The 25,002-nt window shown below is 33.7% G+C and overlaps 2 protein-coding genes and 1 pseudogene across 3 annotated transcripts; 1 reads left to right on the top strand and 2 right to left on the bottom strand.

Moving 5' to 3' along the window:
• The first annotated feature begins 638 nt into the window (after positions 1 to 638).
• On the top strand, positions 639 to 3,967 carry LOC145166489 (Metallo-hydrolase/oxidoreductase superfamily protein). 2 transcript variants are annotated; one of them, XM_079085474.1, is made up of 13 exons: positions 639 to 1,025; positions 1,507 to 1,648; positions 1,722 to 1,876; positions 1,952 to 2,134; positions 2,219 to 2,294; positions 2,410 to 2,487; positions 2,564 to 2,649; positions 2,740 to 2,813; positions 2,897 to 2,942; positions 3,023 to 3,132; positions 3,201 to 3,375; positions 3,470 to 3,577; positions 3,707 to 3,829. In XM_079085474.1, exons 1-12 carry the CDS (start codon positions 759 to 761, stop codon positions 3,533 to 3,535), a joined length of 1,458 nt encoding a protein of 485 aa, XP_078941600.1. In that variant the 5' UTR covers positions 639 to 758; the 3' UTR covers positions 3,536 to 3,577; positions 3,707 to 3,829. The 2 variants fall into 2 exon arrangements, with proteins under 2 accessions (XP_078941600.1, XP_078941599.1); XM_079085473.1 differs by lacking the exon at positions 3,470 to 3,577 and having other exon boundaries at positions 3,707 to 3,967.
• Positions 3,968 to 4,485: 518 nt separating this feature from the next.
• LOC145163976 (ABC transporter C family member 10-like) lies at positions 4,486 to 10,988 on the bottom strand (annotated as a pseudogene).
• A 1,306-nt stretch (positions 10,989 to 12,294) lies between these two features.
• On the bottom strand, positions 12,295 to 14,032 carry LOC145166488 (ABC transporter C family member 10-like). The gene is made up of 2 exons (XM_079085472.1): positions 13,270 to 14,032; positions 12,295 to 13,104 (listed from the first exon to the last, which is right to left on the bottom strand). Exons 1-2 carry the CDS (start codon positions 13,954 to 13,956, stop codon positions 12,469 to 12,471), a joined length of 1,323 nt encoding a protein of 440 aa, XP_078941598.1. The 5' UTR covers positions 13,957 to 14,032; the 3' UTR covers positions 12,295 to 12,468.
• Between the last annotated feature and the right edge of the window lie 10,970 nt (positions 14,033 to 25,002).

Here is a 25,002-nt window from a genome sequence, read left to right as displayed (position 1 = left end):
TAGTTTCTAGCATGGATGGTTTAGATTAACTTCCCACCGTTCCATGATATTTTGGTGTAGTCATCGATCATATTAATTGTGTTGTAAAAGGGATTTTGCAGATCTAAGAAAAAGAGGGAGATACAGGGCAGGGTGTTTTTTTTTAAGTTGCAGGTAGGTGTATCTACATGTGAAGTGTTTTTTGTGTTTTGATATTTGGTCAGTGGTTGTGAAGAACGTGAAGAACATAGGTAAGTTTTGCAGGTTAATGTGCTTAACATAGAGAAAACGAAGGGATGAAGACAACAATAGTGGTGGTAGGAAAGAGAAGGGGGGGGGGAGTCAAAGAGATGAAGAATGTAAAAAAGAGAGCAGGTTTACGGGTGGGTAGAATATTGGCCACTTTATTTTTTCTTTTTCTTTTTTTAAATGTTAAAAAAATAGTAAAGAAATTCAAAAATAAAAGTAAAAGGGCAAAAAGTCATTTCAACTTTTTTAGGGACCAAAACCACAAAAAAAATTCGATTTTGGACGAATGGTGCAAGTTGAAATTTTTTTGGACCCTGTCCACATTTTTTTGATAACCACATGGACCAAATTTGCAGTTTAGTCAAATTGTTTAAAATTCTTCTTTGAATTTTTGGAGGAATAATAGGATATAACGGCGGTGCATCAAGAAGGTCGTACGGTGGCACCAAAACCGGTGCAACTAACTCTATCTTTGTGAAAAAATCCCCAAAAGCTTCACCCTCGTTTGATTCCAATTTCTCAATCCATCAATGGCAACATACAAGCTCGCAGCGATCATCAGGAACCCTAACAATAACAACGAGTTCCTTCTTGTTAAGCAAACTCCGCCTCCCAAATACGATGATCAAGAATACAACTCGTATGCTGACTCCGACCTCTGGGACTTACCGTCGGTGAAATTGACCTCACTATCACCGGAAGTAGATTCCTCGCCTCAGTTTGTACTGCAAGGCGAAGAAGCGTGTTCGCATAAGCTCAATTTGAGGAAATTTGATCTTCCTTCAGCTCTTGCCGAGGTATTAGTGGGTTTATCTTCTACCAACGAATTCGTTATAATCCGTACCGTAAACTTGTTATAGAATCGAATTGTTCAGATGCACTCCTTCGATTTCATTAAAATACCAGGTCTTAAACTAGGTGATTGTGATCTAGATAAACTCGTTTTGGAATTGAATGGTCCTTCTGTTTCAATAAGTAGCACAACTAAACAGGAATAATCTTTGTATTCAGAAAGCACTACGATTCAATCCAGTAAAAATGCATCAGTTATTTGAACAGAGGTAGTTTTACTAATGGTTGCCCTCAATGATAAATGCAACTCCCCCTTTATGCACTCTGATCTACCACCTGAAAATCAAACTGTATCTTCTTTGACCACAAGCCACATATCTGATTTTGGAAGGGAGAGAGTAGGACTTCTGGAATTATCATGATATGAACTTCTAAACGATGTTATTGCATATCAATGTAATATCCAAGTTGCTTGCCTGATCTTAGGTTTTGGGACAAGTAGGTTTTGAATCAGTCAATGGAGTAGAGTGGAAGTTTTTGAAGTTTGTGGAAGAACCTAATTTTGGACCAGGATTCCCTATTCAGACTGTGTATGTTACTGGGGACCTTGTTCTTGAGACTTTAAAAGGTTAGCAACATGCTAATGTTAATTATAATGTTTCATTTTGTAAACAATGAATGTTATGGGTTGACTTTTACAGACCATTGTCAATGGAGTTCCAATGAAAGTTGCTCCAATTTGCTTCTTCAAGTAAAGCCAGGTGGCAATCGAATCGGGCCATTAGCAGTCAATGGTGTACTTAAAAAGTCAATGCAATCTCATTCCTTGAAATTGCCTCCAACATTGTCATGTCAGGTTTGTAGGCTTCGATTAAATGTTTTATAAATTAAGAAAAGTCTCCACTTTTAATGCTATTGCATAAATTTACAGGAATACCCTCCTGGAGTAAACATTATACCTATGGGAAGCAAAACAGCACAACCTTTTCGTACAACAAATTTGATTGTATTTACAAATGGGAATAATCCAGTTGAACATGAAAGTAGTCCCTTTGTTGCTCAAGGAGATGCAATGATTATAGATCCTGGATGTCGATCAGAGTTTAATAAAGAGGTAAATGTATAGATTTTGATGTATTAAATTATGTTTTTAGTTTCTTAAATATGAAGTAATTTTAATGGTGAAAGTGAAAACCAGCTTGCAGAAATTGTTACTGCTTTACCACGAAAGTTAATTGTATTTGTCACTCATCATCATCGTGATCATGTTGATGGTAAGCTTCAATTCAAAAAAAAAAAAAAAAAAATCTTTATTACATTTCCCATAGTTTATAATTTAAAAATTATATTTCTTTTGATTTTGATGATCAATTTGATGTTTTCTTCCAGGGCTTTCAACTGTTCAGAAGACCAATCCTGATGCTTGTCTTTTGGCTCATGAAAACACCATAAGCCGCATTAGAAAAGGTAACAACTTTTTACATTTACATATTAACGAAAATACCCTTGAACTTGACTTTATTTTCTGATTTATGGCATACAGATGATTGGTCTGTTGGTTACACCACAGTTTCTGGAACAGAAGAGATCTGCATTGGTGGAGAGAGATTCAAAATCATATTTGCTCCAGTAATTACACCTTAATAATCTAATTAACTTAAATTCTCACTTATTTAAGAACTAAAAAGTTAAAAATTAAAACATGTTATAAATATGTAGGGGCATACAGATGGACATCTAGCATTGTTGCATGTTAGCACTAATTCATTGATTGCAGGTGATCATTGTGTGGGGTAAGATGCTACACCTTGACATTAAAATAATTATTATTTGAATTCCAATATATATTTTTTATAAAAATCGTTATTATTTTCAGACAAGGAAGTGCTTTCTTGGATATAAATTCTGGTGGTAATATGAATGTAAGTGATTGCGCTTCAGTTTATGCAATTTTTTTCATGTGAATTTTTATATTTTAACATCATTTATTATTCTTTTTCAGGATTACTTCCAAACAACTTACAAATTTATGGATCTCTCACCAAATGCTTTGATCTCCATGCATGGAAGGGTTAATTTATGGCCAAAACACATGCTTTGTGGTTATCTCAAGTATGGAAAAAACATATTAATTATCAAAAAAGCTTACATATTATAGTAAAATGTTTGTTTAATTTCAGGAATCGTAGAAGTAGAGAATCTACAATCTTGAAAGCAATAGAATCAGGTTCAAAAACTTTGTTTGATATAGTTGCATATACATATGCTGACGTGGACAGAAATCTTTGGGTGATTGCTGCATCTAATGTGAGGCTTCATGTTGAGCATCTTGCTCATCAAAACAAATTGCCTAAGGTAAAAAAACATTCACACTAAACCTATAAAATAATAGTTAAGTGGCCAAATTGATAAAAATGAATTTTACATAAATTGATTTGAGATTATGCAGGAGTTCTCTTTAGAAAATTACAGCCGCAGTTGTTCTCAATTTAGTGTCCACGTGGGTAAATTATAAACGAATGCAACAACAGCTGTCACTTGCCCCTTCTTACCTTAGGTTAAACTTTTTACATTTTAACCCGAAGACATGAAAATTTGTTGCCACCTTATATGATAAAAAGAAAATTTAAAGTTTGTTAATCTTAAATAAACATATAAAAAATGATTGCAATTTTTATTTTTGTAGGAGTTTTGTGTAGAGAAGTTTGAGTCAACGTGTAGAGTTCATTTCTTTTCACGGTGGATGTGGACATATGTACAAAACCGCATTAATTCTCCAACTTTGATGCTGCTCGGTGCTGTAACAGCATCTGGTATTGCTTTATTGTGTTCCGTGCGTAATAAATAATAATCTCTCAATTCTAGATGAAAGTTGTAGGATTTACAAGTTATATGATGTATTAAATTTAAACTTATTTAAATAGATGTTGAGAATGGTTTGGAAAAATTATATTTTAGATTACAATGATTGGGATGTGCAAATTTGATCTCGATAATGTACATACGTCACACTCATGTATTATTAAATGCTCGAGTGGACAGATGTTGGTTGATGAAGATTTGGTTTGGTGGAAAACAAAATGTTTATCTTGTTTTTTGAGAATTGAAAAAAAAATGTTTATCTTGTTTATCTCACCTCCTTTTTCATGACTTTAGAGACAGTCTTAGCATCTCAGCACCTCCTACTAAGCCATCGTGTATTAGAAAGTATTGTAGACAAGTTATAGCTTATAACAGCATTAGGAAACCTTTGTATATAAATATGTGGCATATATGAGAATATTCAAGCAAGTTATGTTAATTCTTATAAACTATGCTTTATAATAGATCAGATTATCCATGATCATAAACAGATGATTTAGCTTGTTAAAAAAAAAACACATACCTGAGTGTACCAAAGAGGTGGCAGATTTAAGAGATGTTAAAAACTTAAAATAGATGATATATAGTTGTTACTTTTTAAACCAAATCATAAGGCATTGCATCTTACGATGTGAAAAGGTAAATTACATGGCGATAATTCTCATTTTCTTCATGATCAAGGAGAAAATCTAATTATTGATTGGCATTGCATCTTATGAGGTCTCACTTGATCTGAAAAGCGAGAAAGGGGATATGAAATCATAAACAGTTCACACTACAAGAAAAGTCCTTGTTAGGAGGAATATATGCGGATTATTGTTGTAGCACAAATCTTACCTAGTCCAATCGTGAGGCTTTATGTTGTGACCAGTATTCATTAACAAGCTTTGCGAATAAGGAAGCTGATTCATTCATCAGTTTCATGGGCTTGTCATACTCCATCACCTTTCCTGCGTCCAAGCAAAATTCCGATTTATTTCAAAAACAATCTGCATGCATTTTGAATCCCTTCTTGAAAATTGTAAGAAGCCACAACTTTTGAAAGGCTGGAGGATTTTCGAATTTGTATTACTTGCAAAATACATGTTTTTGTGGGCAATTTTTGTAAGAGCGATTGTTTGCTTGTGAAAAGTTAAAGGTAGCTGGTTAGTAGAAAAGAACTCACCATCCTTCATAACAAGTACCATTGTGCAGTCTATAACAGTTGGTACTCTGTGTGCAACTGTTATTACTGTACAGTCTTGAAATTCTTCACGAATCGTTTTCTGGATAATGGTATCGGTTGCATTATCAATCGAGGCTGTTGCTTCATCAAGTATGAGTATCTTTCGTCTCTTCAAAAGAGCTCTTCCTAAACAGAATAGTTGACGTTGTCCCAAACTCCAATTCAAGCCATCTTGCACAACTGTATTTACATCATCATATGACTAATACCAAAACACCATCTTAATCTTTAGTCTAATGTAGAAGTTATAAAGCTTCTTACCTAACGAGTCTAACCCTTCTTTTTTATCTTGAATCACCTCTCAAAGTTGGCATTTTTCAAGAACCTGGAATACACAATGATCATTAGCATTTGTTGATGGCTTTTGATTAAAACGTGTCTGATTGTGATATATTGTTACCTTCCACAGTTCGTGATCACTATGTTCTGCTAGGGGATCAAGATTATATCGAATGGAACCACTGAATAGAGTTGGTTCTTGTGGGATGATACCAAAACTTGATCGAAGGTCATGAAGGCCAATAGAAGTGATATCTAAGTCATCTATAACAATCCTTCCTTGTGTAGGTTCAACTAGTCGAAACAAAGCACCTATCAAAGTCGTTTTTCCACTCCCTGTCCTTCCAACAATTCCAATTTTATGTCTCCCTTCAAATACACAATTGATTCCTTGAAGAACCAACAGGGAATTCAGTTGATATCTAATCTGCATCACACACATAACCAAATAGTCAACAAAAGTTATAATAGTGAATAATACATGGAAATACGTTTGAAAATCTTACGTACTTTAAGGTTTTGGATATCAACTCTACCGATACTTGGCCAACTTGTTGAGGGCCGATTGGCTTCTATGATTTCTGGGGCTTCACTAGGAATATGCATGTATTGCTCTAGTCTTTCGACAGAAACTATCTGATTTGAAAGTTGGCATTGAAATTGGATGGAAGCAACAAGGGCAGCGTTCAATGAGAGCCCATAGGAAAGAGCCATTCCAATGATACCTGTCATTATTAATTACACCAAAAACATCGTTTCTTTCTTGTAGTTTTTGAGATTATTATATGTGGTTTTGAAACCATTAATCACTAACCTGAGTCAGAAGCTTGAAATGGAAGCAAAGTTATGGCCAAGGCAGACATTGAAACAACAAGTGCACATAGCATTTCAAGACGTTGGATCAACCACTCATTTGCTGAAAAACTATGAAAAAATGGACTCGCGTTGCCATCAATAAGTTGCATATGTTCTAGAAAGAAACGATATTCTTTGCCAAATGCACGGATGGTATCGGCTCCGACAATTGACTGTGCGAGATGGCTTGCAACAAATGACTTACTCGTGCCATCCATTCGCATCAACTCCTTTGCAGAAGCGTTGTAGAATTTCTATGTGAAAAATGATCAAACGACATATTCTTTTTAGGTATTAAATACATGTTGGGTATATGTCCTTTTTTTATTTGTGTTTGAATTAATCTTTTATTTCATAAATAAGTCCTAGTGTTTAGATGTTGATGTTGAAGTTGAAGACTTGAAGTGATTCCATATTGATGCTATTTCATATGATGTTATATGTATAATAATTATAGAGTCAAAATCTATGTAACCGATCATGCTTGCTAGTGTGACATATTATTTTGATGTTTGAAATTGTGGCGTCAGAGTCACTTGTGGACAGAGACACAAGTTTACTTGAAAGATTGGAGATAGTTTAGTATTTAGTACTCTCGATGTTTTGGCATGACTTAGTATTTATTATTTACTGATGTTTGATGCTTGATTAATATATATCTTTCTGTTTTCTTTAAATTCTAAACATTTATATTTTGTTAATGTTTGAAAATGTCTTGAGTTTTCCGTTGCAATATTTAATAAAAAATGAAGTTTCAAAAGCATAAAGAAAATTTCAAAATAGGTGTATTTTAAGGGATGATTTAGAAGTACTTTCGGGTTTGTGTTAATGGTGGGGACTAAAGTTGTTTCTTAGTCCTCAAATAAACAACCAAAACCCGTGGTTGCCCTTTCCACAATAGAGGCAAAACACAAAGGTGAAATATGGTTTGTAGGTCATATTGTAGGGCTCGTAAGTGCCTTGAAGAGAAAACACGAACTGAGATTGCTTGATAAAGCTCTAACGATATGCTAAAACCATATCCAACCCACCTCTATTTTTTACATCTAAATAAAGTAAAAATTGATGCAAATAGTGTTTAATTTCAGATTCTATTCCTTTTGTACGTTATTTTTACAGCAAAAAGTGTATTACCCGGTATATCTTTTTATAACTTATATAGATTGTCAAAAATATCGATTATATCAGTTAGTTTTTAACAAATGTGTTACATCTTTTTCTATATAGGTTAATTGCATGTTTTATTAGAATATTTGTATTGTAATATATATATAGTTAGGTTATTTTGTTTCTTACATTTATTGTGTGTTAGAATGCACCAATAGAAATTTAGTAAATTAAATAATTATTTAATTAAATAAATATAGATATTAAATGATTTCCATAATTATATGTATATTAAATGATATCCATAATTTTAATTCTATTTTTATGGAAACTAATTAAATCCGTCATTAATGTCAGCAATAACATTCTTTCAAAATGAATTTGCATCTAGGTTTTTTTATATGAGTTCGTATTTTGTTTCAGAGCTCACTCACTTAAAATACAATAAAGTTGCATTAAATATGAAGAACGAGAGTGTATTCTAGAATACACTCTTATTCTTCTAGATATGAATTCATTCTGAAAGAATATTATTGTTGACATTAATGACGAATTTAATTAGTTTCCATAAAAATAAGTTATAAGTATGGATAGCATTTAATATACATATAATTAATACAAAATTCCTATTGGTGCATTCTAGCACACAATAGATATGAGAAACATTTGAACCTACCTCTCTCTCTCTCTCTCTATATATATATATATATATATATATATATATATATATATATATATATATATATATATATAAGCTTTACAAAATACATTATCGTGTTTTATTTTGTTTAAAACGTATTTAAATTTATATAAATTCAATACATAAAGATTAAACTTTATATTTATGATTAACTAATCTCATTTAATATATAACATTATATTACATATATTAAATAGCATTTATATTTAATTAGTAATTAAAATAAACTAGAAATCTATAAACCTAAAATAAAAGGGACTAAAACTAGAACCAAAAGTTGAACTCCATGAATAATATTACTTTATATTTTGTTATAGTATTTTACACCAAGTTGCAAGAAATGGAGTGACATTGAGAAGAATGGAGTTAAAAATGATATTTGGAGTTTGGTTGGAGATACCAAGATAATTAAATGTTTCACAACAAGAGTAAACATATTGATGTATGATTCCATTTTCTATGAGACCCGGTGAAAGATAGACTTGTCAAACTAAGCTACTACAACAATTAGAACTTAAGTACAAATGTTATAATTAACAAATCCATTGAAGCTAGAAAAATTTGAGAAGCTTCATAGCATGCTTGGCGTAACTAAATTCATCGTATTAATCTAAATGCAAATACATTATTAGCTTAAGAAGGGAGTGTTATGTATAAGGTATGTTTGGCCAAACAAGTCGGTAGCCGATAATCGGAGTGTTATGTAGGTGGTAACTAGAAACTATATGTTATATTTGTGTAGAAGTGTTCGACAAAGGTAGTTCTAAGTGTTTAAAAATATAGAATTATATAAAAGTAAGAGCTAAAAGCTCTCGAAAACTACTTAAAATATTTTTTAGATTGAAGTTTTTTTTGTTTAAAATAAAAGTTTAAGCTTGTATTTTCAAACAAAGTTTTTTTTATTATTATTATTATCAAAAGCTAAAAGCTCAGGTGCCGTAGAGTGTTTTTATTTTTGTTAGAACTAGTCTCCATTTTTAGTTAAATAAGTCCTAGTCTTTAAGAGAAGTCATTCTTCATATGCCTAATAATATAAAAACCCTTAAGTTTGATATAAATATTCGGTTTTACCCTTTCGCGTATTTTTGTTTCATTAAAGTCAGAATGGTTTTTTTTTTTTTTTTTTTTTTTTTTTTTTTTTTTTAATTCAGTTATACCCTTTAGCGTATTTCTTATTCATTAAAGCCCTTTAAGGTTGACATAAATGTTTGGTTTTACCATTTTTTATGGTTCATTAAAGTCTTTAAGTTTGGTAGAAATGTTCGGTTTTACCAGGTAAACATGCAAAAAGGTAAAATTGAAAAAAAGTTGCAAACTCCTGGTTTTAATGAACCAAAATATGCAAAAGATAAAACCGAACATTTATGTCAAGGATAAGAGCTTTTATGTCATTAGGCCCTTCTTCATAATGATAGTTGTTGGGTCATTCTTCATAATGATAGTTGTTTGCACATAAACAGTGGGAATGATAATGAACAAAGTAGGCCAAGTTAGGAACGCCAAGACTCCAAAGCTTAAGTAAGCATTCATCGTTGCTCCTACGCACATCGTAAGCTTTATTGCCAATTCAAGGTCCACAATGCTAAGATCGGATGACACCTAACAAAAGTAGATTCCTAAGTTTCTTGTAGTTCATTCGAGCATAATTTTATAGGTAAAAAGATATCAACTTACCGGACTAATGATCCTTCCGATAGGTGTTGAGTCATAGAAAGCCATTGGTGCTCGAAAAAGTGATGTAATCAACTTGATAAACATTGTTATCGACGTCTTCACCCCTAGTTTAACAGCCAAATAAGATCTACTAAATAATAAAACTATAACCAGGAAAGCGAGGATCGTGTATACTAGCAACATGTTCCTATGGTTTACACCAAAACTGTGCACTTCCTTAGCCAACCATAGATTCTGCAACACCTGCCCGATTATGTACACAAAATTTATCAAAACCAACATAGAGAAGTAGAAAACACCGTTGCTCTGGCTAAGATATTGTTTGTACGGTTTAAAACCCGTGTCCCCTGCTTCTTTCTCTTCTTGCTTAAGCAATTGTTCTCCTACAATTTCTTCTTTAGGATTAATTTTTTTGGTTTCTTGAAATAGAGCTTTAAATCCGTGTTGAGAATCATCATGTGCTTCTTGATTATTTGAATTGGAAGTATCTCTAAGTGTGATCATAAGGTTTTTGAACTCTCTACAGGAAGCAAGTAATTTCTCATATGTTCCTCTTTGCACGATCTTCCCGTCTACCATTAACTGTGAATGGAATCAAAAGTCGTTAAGAGTGGAAGAGCTTAAAAACCTTAAAACAACTAGTTTGTGAAATAGGTCATGAGCTCACCAGAATATCGTCAAAAGCTGGCAAGAAATCGACTTGGTGAGTTACAAGCAACACCGTCTTGCTAGATAGAGCATCCATGATGTATTCCTATAAATAAAAAACGTTTCAACGAATTGTATTTTTTAAAGAGAGATATGAAAACGATGATTACCTTGAATAAACTGGATGCAGTATGTGCATCAACTGCACTGAACGGATCATCCAAGAGGTATATATCTGCATCTTGATATAATGCCCGAGCAAGCTGAACTCGTTGTTTTTGTCCACCGCTAAGATTTATGCCTCGTTCTCCTATAATTGTTTGGTCTCCAAACGGAAACATCTCGATATCCTTCATAAGTGAGCATTGTGTTACTACTTTTTCATACTTTTCCTCATCCATCAACATTCCAAATAGAATATTTTCTCGAATAGTCCCCGTTTGGATCCATGCCGTTTGCGAAACGTATGCCACCTTGCCATAAACTTCAACCTGAAAAATTCAAAATCCAATTTCAAACTAATAATACAATCTTTAATCGAAGCCCAAAACCTATTTTTCCACGTGTTTTAATGTAAAATAACTCAATCGGATTGATTTATTATACCATTATATCCATACATGATGCTCGTGAACAATATGACACCAAATACAGTTAACGTTGCTATTATACTAGTCACTAAAACCAAATATTGTGTTAAAGTTTTATGTGTACATGTTGATTCTGATTTTAGTTTATTATTTTCATAGCAATATCATATATATAATATTTGTTACTTGTAAAGTTATATTATCAAGTGGATTAATATTAATTAGTTTATTAATTATGTATTAGTAAATTTTATGTTTCATACTTACATAAATTTTTTTGTATTTTTTAATAAATATAAACGTTATGTTTGAAAATTTATATTACTTACAAAAAAGGAATTATATCAAGAATAATTTTGTGTTGTTGGAAATGGTTTAAGGTCAACTCAAAGGGTTTTCAAAAGCCTATTTTATTCTTGCGAAGTAGTCACATGCAGACCTGCACATTAACGGCTCCGGACAGTTCTAGGTCAATCTCGGAATGGTCCGATTTTTTTGGCCACCGGTATCGACACAAGTCTTTTTTAGACCGGTTTTGGACAGTCTTTTTTCATTTCATTCTATTTGGGATTGGTCTTGGTTTTTTAGTACGGAAGTGCGATCTTGGCATGGATTTTTTTGGTGTTTTTTCGGTTTTGGATTTTTCCGTTAACAAATATGTGATTACGACCAAAATAATACATTAAAATTATAAAAAATAATACATTAAAATGTAATAAAAAAAAAAGAAAAAAAAAGTTGAATATGCTATTAAAACAAAGATGATATGTATGTAGTGAAGTGGTAAGTCCGATAAAAAGTATGATGTATCTAGTGGGGTGGGCTAAGACTAGAGGGTGTGGATGTGGTAGGGAGTGCGGTTCAATACTTCAGCTATGGCAAACACCCTGTATGGTCTGCGGTAGGAAGTGTAGTTCCTCTCTCTTCACTTATAATGTGTCGTGCTCTCTCTCTCTCCACACACACACACACACACACACACACATAATATGTATGTAGAAAGGGATCGGTCTCTATATATGGACCGATACTAAAAAGGGTAAAGACTCTATAAGGGCTTAAGGGAGTAGGTGACAAAAACGCTCGGCATGCCATACAAACACCACCCCCTCAAAGGTGGTATGACATAATGGCAAACTAAAATGACATTTTAGCGTCGATGAGAGAGGAGAGAGAATATGCATGTGAGTGTGTGTATTTTTTTTTCTTTTCGTATTTTTTTTACCAAGTTGATCCGTCCATGAAAAGGGTATATTATTTATGTTATGTGGCAAAATTGACATGGGCAGTTTGTGGCTTTATGTTTGAAGCAAGTAATTAATGGTTTTTTTTTTATTTTTTTATTTTTTTATTTTTTATTTTAAAGCAAATATACTAAACCACCCTAAATTATTTTATCTATGACCACTGCAGGACTTGAACCTTCGACTTTAAAAAGAGAGAACAACACCGGATACCGCTGGACTATAAACAAATAATGGGTAAAGAGCACAATATATATATTGAAGTTATTTGGTAGGACAAAATTTAAGAAGACTTAGTGTGCCTTCTATGTTGGGAACCTCTCCTAGAATGGCAGATATAAGAGTCGATTTACCCGACCCGACCTCTCCACATATTGCCACCTTTTTGCCTGTCGAAACTTCAAGATTTACATGGGTTAGGGTCGGTTTTGATGAATCATCATTCCATGAAATCCTCTCACATTTGATTATTACAGATAGGTCTTGATCATCTTCCATAGTCACATGACTTGTTCCCTCTTTCTGCAATTCAGGCGCCTCAAGAAACTTAACAACACGAGCTAACGCTACACTTGCCTCGATAAACACAGCTGCAACATCAGGAATGCTCTGAATAGGCTCCTGAATGATCCGAATTGTTGCCAGAAACGTGAACACATTACCTGCATCAAGTGGGATTCCCAACAAATAACACGACCAAAACGTAACTACTGCTACAACCGCCGGAGACGACCAATAAAGAGCCAAGTAAACGCCTCTTTGTGAGATAACAGCCGATAACCATCTCATCTCTTGGTTTCTCAACTTTCCGGCCACCTCCCGGAAATGCGTCTCCCATGCATACAACTTCAAAACCTTCATGTTTGTAACAGCCTCCGTTATACCCTTCAATCTCCGGTCCTGTGTCATCATAAGTCCTGTTAAGTTTTCATGTTGCAACTTACCCAACGGGATATTTCCAAGAACTGTCAACGTTACTACTAAAAGAGATGCAAATGTTGCAACTCCCACTGAAAAATAGATTATTACTATCGCCAGACATATCTGAAGAGGTATCATCCATACCCGATGAAACCAAAACGGGAACTCGCCGATTCTAGTAGCATCAACGGTGGCGTAGTTCATTATTTGACCGGAGGAGTAACTCAGTTTAGCATCGTTGGATAGCCGGAGTTGCTTCTGATAAATGGCTGCACATAACATTGATTTCACTTGGAGTCCGATCACTCTACTCCCAAACTTTAGTTGTCTCTCCGATACCGATTCTAGACATTTCGCTAGAAGTAGACCTAACGCCAGAAAATAACCTTCGTGCTCAAAGCTTTCTTTCCCTTGGAAAACCCTAATGAAAGCTCGTAGAATCAAAGGTCCAGAAGCCAAAGCGAGCACTTTTATTAGCGAAAAGAACCCTGTGATCACGACTTCTTTACATTGCCAAACGAACAATGTTGACAATATCGACGGATCGGAATCACCACGACCACCGGAAGCACGTCGCTTCTTCATCGTCTCCATGAATCTGGAATAGCATTCTTTAGCTGTATCTTCTCTTCGTAACTTTGGGATGTCTTTGTTGTCAAGAACTTTAGTTTTTCCTTTTATCATCAACGGATTTAGCCACCAGAATGTAAGTTTACTTAACGTTCCTGCTTCAACCATTGGAGTAACATTTTCGTTTGTTTCAGATGGCGGAATAGCTTGCAGAGGTTCATAAAGACAACCATTCTCGATGTTTTTTTGTTTTAGGGCCATGAAAACCCTGCTCACAAGTTTTCTTCTAAAATCGATGAAGTGACTTAGTGACTTACGTGCACATGCTATGTATCGATGGTACATAAAGAACACCCAATACCGTGTATATGACAGAATCTTTACGGATCTAGTTTTAGTTTAGAGCATCCTTTTTCTTTTCAAAAGCTTTTTATCTAAATAAGCTTTTGAATAAGTGTGGTTCCTTTTGTGAGACCTTTTCTTCATAACATACTCATCGGCTATAAGAGCCTGTGTTCACTAATTTTTATTTAATAAAACTTTTTAGTAAATATATTTATAATGGTTAACATTTAAAAAAAAAAATTCTCCAACTAATTTATCATTTATAAGTTTTATCATATAATTTATAAATTATCGTTGTCTGTTTTTTTTTTTTTTTTTTTTTTTTTTTTTTTTTTTTTTTCGAAACCATAAAAGATAATAAACTACAAAACAGTAAAATATTAAGTAACCGAAATGTTTTATAGTATTTGTTATTTTTTAATTTTGAAAATTTTGACAACTACTTTTTAAATTATATAACTTTTTTATAAAGTACATTCATTTTTATTTTTTATTAAATCAACTGATTAACTAATAAAAAAAATTTAATATCTAAATATCACTAGGATATAAAATATATTGGTACTTAATTTAGGGATCAAATATGCAAAACATATGAAAAAAAATTAAAAGGTTAGTGGAAGATAAAACGTTTGTTAGTGTTTTTTTATGAAAAGTCTTGTTCTCCGATGGTAAAAGAATTTCAAAAGCTTTTTCAAATAGTAAAAAGCTTTTTAAGAACCTACCATAAGAGATGCTTTGAGAACATCATAATGCATTCAAGTCTTTAGAATTTAATATATTCATACATCATCATTTTTTTTATGAACTCTATCAATTTTTTATAATGCACTAAACTTTACAAAGTTCAATGAAATATATTTAAATATTAAAATGATGGAATATAATACATTAGGTCTATCAGACCAATTGGTATACCATCGATGAACCACTTTGTGGTCTAGCTGGCCACGGACAACGGTCGTGCACACCAGCCCGACCATTCGTGGTGCATCGTTGTCGTGGTGTACCGTGGGTGGGAAGGACGAGATGCAACGATCAATAAGAGTTTGCTTCATATTTGAACGGTCATGTAGCTGTTGAATGACTAATTTTAAAAAAAAAACATTTTTTTAAACACAAGTTTTATCTATAAAAACCACACTATACACCCACATTTCTTACACCATTTTTTTCTTTCTCTATATTACACAATATACATACAATCTTTTTACGACCAAAATACACCCCCCTCCCACACACACACACTTTAGAAATCGCAAATCCGATAACGTTTTTGCGTTAGATACAACCCCTCGCCAATTTCCGACCATGAAATCACCTCAAGGTGGTGTTGTCAATTTACTTCAAACCGGTTCCTCTATCCAACAAACACCACTTATCTAACAACAATATCAACATTTCCCGACCTTCCAACAACAACAATTCCAACAATTCTAATAATTCCAACAACTCCAAAAACAATTCCAACCACAAGCGTTACAACCATAACAATCACAACCACCAATTTCATAACCCCCTTATTCGTCGGTTTTTGTTTCGGAAACGAAACCTTCACCACCACTACCTCAACCAAAAAAGAAGAAAGGAAAAAAACCGGCACGACCCACTACCAGTCAAGAAAGGGTGCCATGGACAAAAGAGGAAGAAGAAAAGCTAGAGGAGGCGTGGGTTTCGGCTTCCCAAGACCCAACTGAAGGAGATAATCAAACCTTCAATTGTTTTTGGGAGAAAGTTCAAAGTGTGTTTTATGCATTAAGGGGAAGCGGAAGTCAAAATCCCGATCAAATTAGCTCGAAGTAGCGCGATATTTGACTAAAACACACCAAATTTGGAGGAATTTACAACAACCTCCAAAACATACACAATTTTGATGTTTTCAAGGCGACATTGGATCAATTTGAAAAAAACAATGCCAACCCGCAAAGATTTTCCGTATGTGAAACCGTGGCTAAAATTGAAAGACGCTCCAAAATGGAAAGAGCAAACGAAAGGAACTTCACAAACCTCTTCCGGTTCAAAGCATTCAAAAAAAACCCTGATGTAACTTCCCAACAATCGAACGAGCGAACACACATACATCGACATCAACGATGATCCACTTGATCTTGAAGACGAGCAACCTCTTCGTCGGCCCGTTGGAAGAAATAAAGAAAAAAAACGCGGGTTCGTCGGCTTCGAGTTCTAGTGTTATCAATCATTTTGGAGAGAAATTTGATCGATATGTCCACATTCAAGAAACCAAGGCAGAGATGTTGAGTCGGGTGGAGCAAAAAAATGATAGAAGCGCAAACGTCATACCAAGAGGCGCAAACGACACTTCAAACAAAAAATGATATGAAGATTTTGAAGATGAAAGCGGACGATCTCGAAGGCGAAGATTTGGAGATTTTTCTCGTGATGAAAGAGTCAGTTCGAACGAGACATAAGAGTAGAGGATAGTTTTTTTATGTATGTTTGGTATTTTAATTAATGTAATTTTTTTTAATGTAATGTGGTATTTTAATTTAATGAAAAACTAGTATTAAAAAAATTTATATGTTTTTAATGTATTTTTGAATTAAATTTAATTAAAAAAATAAAGTGGAATGATGTGTTTAGTGGTAGGTATTCCATAGTTAGTGATATAGAGTATGATGATGATGTGACATCCACTGCATTGTATTGGTTAACGGATGACCTTACAAGAGTTTTCATGGAGACTGAGACAGGTGAACGATAACGTAGTTTTCTCGTTTGTTACAATGGTCTAAAAGAACCAAAAATTTAAAGTTTTTAAATCATAAGGACCAACGTTAATGACCTAAAAATTTAAGGAATGAATTTGATTTTTTTGGAAACAACATATAACATTTTTGAAGATTTTCCATAACATAATTTGATAGTCATATATAGTATATTATTTAAGATAAATACTTTTATGAAAATATAATTTGATTTTTTTAAGTGCGTTTAATTTATCTATTTTAATTATTACAATTTAATAAACTTTTTAAATAATTAATATTAATTGTTTAAACATGTTTTAGTAGATATATAAGTGTTTTTTTATTTTTATTTTATTATTATTATTTTTTTAAATCAGATAATAAAGTTAATGGTTAAATTAAATGTCATTTTTTGATAGCCTTTTATTTAGTTTAAAAAACAATATAATTATTTTAAGACCTTAAAATCCTAAGAATCTAATAATATGGTATTTAGTTATTTTAAACAATATATTTATGATTGTAAATATTTAATATCCTATAAAAGACGTTATTTCGAAATATATATTGCATCTTATATCATATTAAACTAATTTTTGAGTATATTAACATTATTTAATATTTTGGTTTTAATGCTAAATATACTAACTATCAACCTAATATACATCATGTATTAATTTTAATATATTGTTGGTATAAACTATTATCATTTTAATTTTAATGCTATAATTATCGAATTGTCAATGTAACACCCAAATCGTTGAGGTATTTTATTTTAATTAAAAATCTTGATTTTGAATTGCCACAACGTGGTGGAGGTACCACCACGACGTGGCAAGGCTGGAAGGATCTCAAACATCGATTCCTGGTCGCTACGACGTGGTCGTATGTTGGCCATGACGTGGCAACCACCTGATGGTAAAAACCCTATTTTTCGGGTATTTAAAGGAAAGTATGGACTAGGGTTGTTTACCCTTAGCCTTCATCACTCTCAAACATCAGAAACCCTAACCCTAACACCTCTTGGTGATTATTGAGCTCATCTTGGTGCTTGGTATTTGCTTGTGAAGAAAGAAGAAGGCTTTGGAGGTCTTGTTAGCATCTTGGGAAGCTTTGGGACTTCACTTTCTCAGGACATTTGGTATGTGCCAAGATCCAAACTTTATGCTTCTATATTGCTAGATCTAAGGTTTTGTACCATTTTCTTCTTGAATGAGCATGATGGAGTGGAAGGATTCCATAAAGTCACCAACTTTATGGATCCTTGGGGTCCCTTTAAGGACATATGTTGTAGATATGGAGTTTCGTGGAAGTTATTGGTCCCATTTAAGTTCTTTTTTTCCCATATTTTGACCTAAAAACGGAAGCGACATGCATTGTACATGCATGTTCGTAAAGCACCAACTTTTATGTTCCCTTTGGTGTAAGAAAGGTTTCTGGAAAACATGGATGAGTGACCTTGATGATTAAGAGTTTATTGGTTAAGTCATGCTTCTTAATGTCTTTAAGGACCTAGGTTTAGAGTTCTTTTCTTAATGGAATGTCTTAATGGATAAAGTTGGAAACTTTATCCATCAAGACCTTGGGAAGGATTAGATCTGAACTTTGGAGCACATGGAATTGGAAGAAAACAACTTAACACGACTGAGCTATTCAGACAAGTTCCCACGACGTGGCAACTAGGGATCAATCAATTGTTTTGGCATTTTGTGCCCACGACGGGGCCAAAGGAAGGCCACGACGTGGGGGTTTGCCGTTGACAATTTTGACCCTAAATTTGACAGTTGACTTTTTGTCAAATTGCTAGCTTTAGAAGGGTAGCCTAAGAGTTTACCTTGTATGGATATCTAGGTGGCGTTTAGCACCCATGCTTGGATTTTGACAACTATTGACTTTTTCGACACTATGAGGTGAGTTTTTATCACTATACTATGTAGGTGTTAGTTGTCTATGTGATACTTGCATGAAAGACCCAAGGGGTAGCCCATGACATTTGTATGAAAGACCATAGGGGTAGCCCATGAAACTTTTGTATAAGACCTTTGGGCAGCCAAGGAACTGCAAGGGAAGACCATATGTAACGACCCAAAAATCAAGGGTAAAAATTTCATTTTTAATATAGCCATTTCAAACATTCCAAAACATCGTTAAGTAAAATATTTATTAGAGTTCATCCCAAAATCATTTATTGCGGAAATCATAGGTGTGTGCACTGCGATCAGTCCGAGCCCTTCTTTTCCAAATCATTAATATCTGAAACCAAAACTATAAGCCATAAGCACGAAGCTTAGTGAGTTCCCCAGAGCATACCTCACATAATCCACGTAATCACATAAACCATATCAATCACATAAGCCATAAACCACATAATCACATAATCCATACACTACAAGAAAAAGACCATTTTACGACGCGCAAACCACTACACTCATTAATTTATGTTACACAAAAGAGAGTGACATTAAAAAAGTGTCGTCTCTTCAAAAAATTTAAGGATTTAGGTCACGTATTATTGCGTGCCCTTAAATTAGTGTCTCATATAAAAAAAAATAAAAACACGGAGGGCACTTTATCTAAAATGTGCGTCCTCTGTGAATGTCGTTTTATATATTTTTTTTGGAAACGCGCGTCTCTCTTCTTTGAGGGAAAATGAAATCCCCAAAAATTTTGAACCCTGCTTTTTCTCCTAAATTCGTACCGATCTGTTCTCTAACATCTCCTCTCCTTTGTCTCCGCCCCTCACCCACCTCCACTACCTCCAACCCACACCGACTCTTCAAGCCTGCACAACGTAAGCTAGTGATTTTTTTGATTGGAGACTTACGCCCCATTCGCTTCACTCTCGATTGCAACGTCGTTCAGCTACTACGACTCCTCCACCGCAATGGTGTTGTGACTCCTCAGGCTACAACATCGACGATTACACACCTATCAGTTAATCTCTCTCATACTCGTCATAGAAGAGCTACAAGTAATATATCACCATTGGTACATAAGATATCAACTCCTCAGGCTCACCATTCCACCTCTTCCCCACCTTACTGCATCTACTAAGACTCCTCAGGTTTACAAGCCCAAGGTCTGATTGCACTAAGGTATGAAAAGGACGCTTCTACCCTGCCCTATTTCTTCAGTCATTCAACAAATAAGGGGGCACGCAATTTCTCATTCATATCTCGACTTCATCTTCTCAATCAAGAAAAAGGCTTATGATTTTTCCCTTCATGTGCTATTTCATCTAGTATCATCGATTTCTCCTTTTTGCCTCTGATTTTTTCCTGCATCTACTTCTCATCTCTGAAAACAACTTTATTTCACGTTTCAGCTTATAGCTATTGGCTTAGAACTAGCTGTTGTTTGGGAAGCTATCTGTCAAGCACATGTAACAAGTATCCAACTATTAATATATACAACTAGAGAGATGGGGTTTGTCATTTTGATCAATTTTAATTCTTTTTTTTTCTAGCTTTTGAGCCAATTCAAGATTGCAAAGAGAGATGGGGTTTGTCATTTTGTTTTCAGTTTTAATCTTAATTTCGTATTCCTACCCCTATATGTTCACTTATTTGCTGAATTATATGTTTTGAAAAGAAGAATGGAGTTGTATGCTCTCAAAGTGGTGATAATTCCAATAAATAGATCAGAAAAAGAAGGAGAGGAGCTATGCACTCCAACTGTTTGACGAAATGCTTGAAAGAGCTATCTCACCTAAATCAGACCTTATAACATCACCTGATGTACACAAGACCGTGAATTTATGAGCCCTCACTAGAAATTTACTCTTTTGCAGTTTTTTACCTGCCAGGTCTGTAGGGTTATTGGTCTTTAGGTGGGGAGAAACTGTCAGCAGATATTATTGGCTTATGGTTTTAGGTTCTTCTACTGGTAGCATCTTCTTTTGACAATAATACAGTTTTGATTACATAGCCTGGTGTAGCGTATTTAATGGCATGGCTATGTTTTTTAGGTGCCAAAAATTAGGATCTGATAACATCTTCCAAGGAAACTCATAATATCAGATCCTAGATTTTAATGATCAATTTGGTTGTAAATGTGGGGTGGAGTAAGGTTTAATTGATAGCTGGTTGTTGTTTCTCTTCCTTCTCAATTTGGTTTTGGTATATATCACAATCAAGATCAGTTAATCAGACCATTTATTGTGTGTGCGTGTGTAATGTTAATTTGCTGGTTATTGGGAGGCTTCCATCTGTTCATCATGATTTGGCTATTGGTTTTGGTATAATATATCACAATCAAGATCTTTCTTTTTTCTTAGTTCCTAAATGGCAATCTTCAATTTTATGTTCCAGAACTAAGAGGATTGTAGTTCTGTCTATGTAGGTTTGATGGGTGCCAAATACAATGGTGCAGGCATCTTCTTTGATCATTCTGCTGGTTTTTCTTTGATTTTCTTTATGATCTTTTCCATTTGGTCCTTACTAGTTTTCATTCCTCCATCATGACAAGAATTTGGAAATACGTGGTTTAATTTGGCGAAAGAATAACACATGGATGACCCTTGCAGTTTGATAAGTCTCATCATGTGGTTCTCAAAAACCTTTAATCCTTTGCTAGTAGTTCTTACAATGACTGACATCCTTAATTTATAGGTTCCAGAAATACTAAAATCATGTTTTGTGTATGTAGGTTTGTTGTTGTGTGCCAAACACCATGGTCCAGTGCCTTGTGATCATTTTGTTGGTTTTGCTATAATTTTTAAGATCATTTTCTCTTCTAGTTAAGATTATTGTCAATCCATCCTTTGTTGATAATAAGAATCTTTGTCTTGTTCTCTTGCTGATAGGTCTAAAAAAGCTCCAATGCAAATAGGCCTTGTTCATTCTGGTTTGTTTCCAGCTAGGTCTCTTCTGTCAATCCCTTTGTGTAATCTTGCTTCTGTAAAAAAAATTGTGAAGAGGATACCCTCGGTAAAGCTTTTGTGAAGTGAAAATTACAAACCATGTTTCAGTTTTATGTGTTATTTTGTGATGGAAGTCCTATAGATTAGAGTTATGACATTTCATTGGTGTATAATCGCCTCATTGTCCAGGCTAGTTTGTAAGGCTTAATCATTATACATGTTTTTGCTTGTAGGTTTTGTTGAAAGGAGGAATAGATGGTTGACATTTGCAGTTTGATGAATATTTTGTCTTGTCCTAAAATCTTTTATTTTTCCATTCTCATAAAAAGCTTCTTCATTTACGTCGGAGAACTAAGAGGATTGTAGTTTTGTCTGTGTAGGTTGTTTGGGTACCAAATACTATGGTCGAGGCATTTTGATGACCATTCTTCTGGTTTTTCTTTGATGCTCTCTGCCAATAACTTCCTATTCTTTGCTAGTAGTTCATTTATCAACCAACATCCTTAATTACTAGGTTCCTGAAATAATAGAATATGTCTTGTCTATGTAGGATTCTTGGGTTCCAAGTACCATGGTTCAGGCATCTTGATGGCTATTTTGCTAGTTAATCTTGATCTCTTATTATAATCTTTCTTTTTTTACATGTTGGTATTCTGTAGTTGCATCATGATGTCAATATTTTGTCTTCTTCTCTTGCTGATAGGTCCAAGAAATCTTGTACGTAGATTGGACATTTGTCTCTCTTTCGTGGCTTTTCTGTGATCTTCTTTTAAGAGGAGGTTTATTACATCTATGAGGCTTTTAGTTGCGTAATTGCTTTTTTTTTTCTTGTCTATATCTTGACATCTTGGATCAGTTTGCGTCATGATGAAAACATTTTTGTCTTGTTTTCTTGCTGTTAGGTCTGGATTGGACCTTTTTTCCCTTTGTGACTTCTTTTGCAAATCCTTAATTCGGAAATATGTGGTGTAATTTGCAGAAAGAACAGCACATGGATGACCCTTGCAGCTCGGTAAGTCCATATGATTTCCTAAAAACTTTTCATCCTTTTCTAGTTCTTACAATGAGTGATATCCTTAATAGGTTCCAGAAATACTAAAATTGTGTTTTGTGTATGTAGGTTTGTTGTTGTGTAACAAACACCATGGTCCAGTCCTTGTGATCATTGTGCTGGTTTTTCTATCAATATTAGAATCATTTTCTTTTCTAGCCGACATCATTGGTATTCCATCCTTTGTTGATAATAAGAATCTTTTGTCTTGTTATCTTGCTGATAGGTCTAAGAACGCTCATACACGAATTAAGCCTTGTCCATCCTGGTTTGTTTCTAGCTGCCTCTTCTGTCAACGTAGGTTTGTTGGGTGCTAAATATCATGATCCGGACATCTTGATGACCATTTATTTTGATGTTTTTTTTTACATCTTATTTTCATATTCTTTTTCAAATTCTTGGTATCCCCTAGTTCTATCATGATGGAAGTTTATTTTTGCTAATGAATATGAAAGAAGGCATTAGTCAACTTCCTCTATTGCAAGGTAATTTAATTCCAAATCTATTGAGGTAGTTTTTGATCAATATGAAAGAAAGCAACGAATTCATTTTCAATCTATTCATTAAAGTGTAAATAAGCTTATTAAGCTAAAAAATGATAAAAAAAATTAATGCTAATGTTTCCTCACCACAGTCCAGAGGTCAACTCTATTTTATAATTTTGAACTTATCATTCAAGTAAAATTTTTATTTGTGTTTAATTATTTATAGTTGTTGAATAACTTCTGCTCTGTTTTACCTTTAACCAATTAACCTTCTTTTCTTTTGTTTTGCAGTTGTTGAGAATCTTATTATATATAATATAATTTTGTAAAATGTTAAAAAAAAAATTATAAATTGCAGATGTTCAGACAGCTATTGTAGCCAAGGAAGCATTGGAAGGACACTATATATATATATATATATATATATATATATATATATATATATATGAAGAAAGACTTTAATAAAAATTATATAAATTTACTGGAAGCCTGTATCAAGTCTGACTACCCATGTGTCCCATTGGAGGAAGCTCAAGGTTCTTTACTTCTCTTACACTGTAATAATCCATCTTCACACTTATTTTGTAGTTATGTTTTTTTTTTGCAGGCAATATAGCTACTGTGAGCAAGTTCATAGATTTAGAGTCCTTGAGTGATGTTATTAAGGAAGAGTGGAGACAACTGAGGCACACATTTAAAAAATCAGCACAAATCTTGTTTACAGTGAGGCACACATTGGTTATTAGAACTATTAGTTTGTAAATTTATGTTACAATTTCTATTGATTTATTTTATTTTTCCATGGAACAATTATTTGTATGACATTAAATTTTATGTAATGGATTATATTTTTTGTATATCATATTTTATTTTCTATTATGAGACATTAAATGCAAATTTAATTTGAAAATTAGTAAATCTATAAATAATATTTTTTTTAACATTTAAAATTACGATACGCAAAAAGGTGTGTCATCTTTATTTATGACATGGCCTTTCTTGACAGAGGCTTTAATGATACACAATGCGAGTCGTAAGGTTACGACATGCAAATGCGTGTCGTCTTCCTTTATGACAGGGCGTTCCTTGATACGCATTGCGTGTCGTAAATGCGTGTCATAAATGCGCGTCGTAAATGCGTGTCGTCTATAGACGACGCGCAAAAGCGTGTCGTCTCTCGTTATGACAGGGCCTTCATTGACATGCATTTGCGCGTCGTCTAATTGTTTTACGACACGCATTGCGCGTCGTAAAAGGCTGTTTTTCTAGTAGTGATACGAACTGAACACTAGGAAATCTGTTAGTTTAAACAACTGATCACTGCTTGAATTGACTTGTTTGCTAAAGGATTAGTAATAGTGAACATGAACCTAATCATTTTAGAAATCGGTGAATATGAATAAATAAATTTGTGTGTGCAATTATCTATGTTTTAAGATGTAATTTGTCTAAACCAAAGTACCTAAAGAGATTTGTCTTCAGTCAGTTTATCGAGATTTGCTATTTAGTTGTTTGTTTGAGATTTAATTTAATAAAACCTTTCTTTACTGCTTTCGTGTGTTTTGTGTAACTTATAATTAAACATTTTAAATTAATTCACTATCGTTCCCCTTGTGTTCGGCACCCTTGCTTATCAAAACTATACTATACTCGACCGGGTTCACTGCCTGTAAGGTGTGGTTTAGATGCGAACAAATCTCAAAAGGAAGAAACGAAGAAGGAGAAGAAGCTTGTTGGTGACTCCGGCTATGACTTTAACTATTGTTATGGCAAAAATCATCTAGCAAAGGAGTGCATGCTACGGAGGATGAATGAGAAGAAGGAAGAGGAGGATGATGAGTCTTATTTCCTCAGAAA

This window comes from Lactuca virosa, chromosome 3, assembly GCF_052849685.1.
Source record: "Lactuca virosa cultivar CGN04683 chromosome 3, Lactuca_virosa_CGN04683_v6, whole genome shotgun sequence".
Taxonomy (NCBI): domain Eukaryota; kingdom Viridiplantae; phylum Streptophyta; class Magnoliopsida; order Asterales; family Asteraceae; genus Lactuca; species Lactuca virosa.
This window is presented reverse-complemented; position numbering and strand designations above follow the sequence as displayed.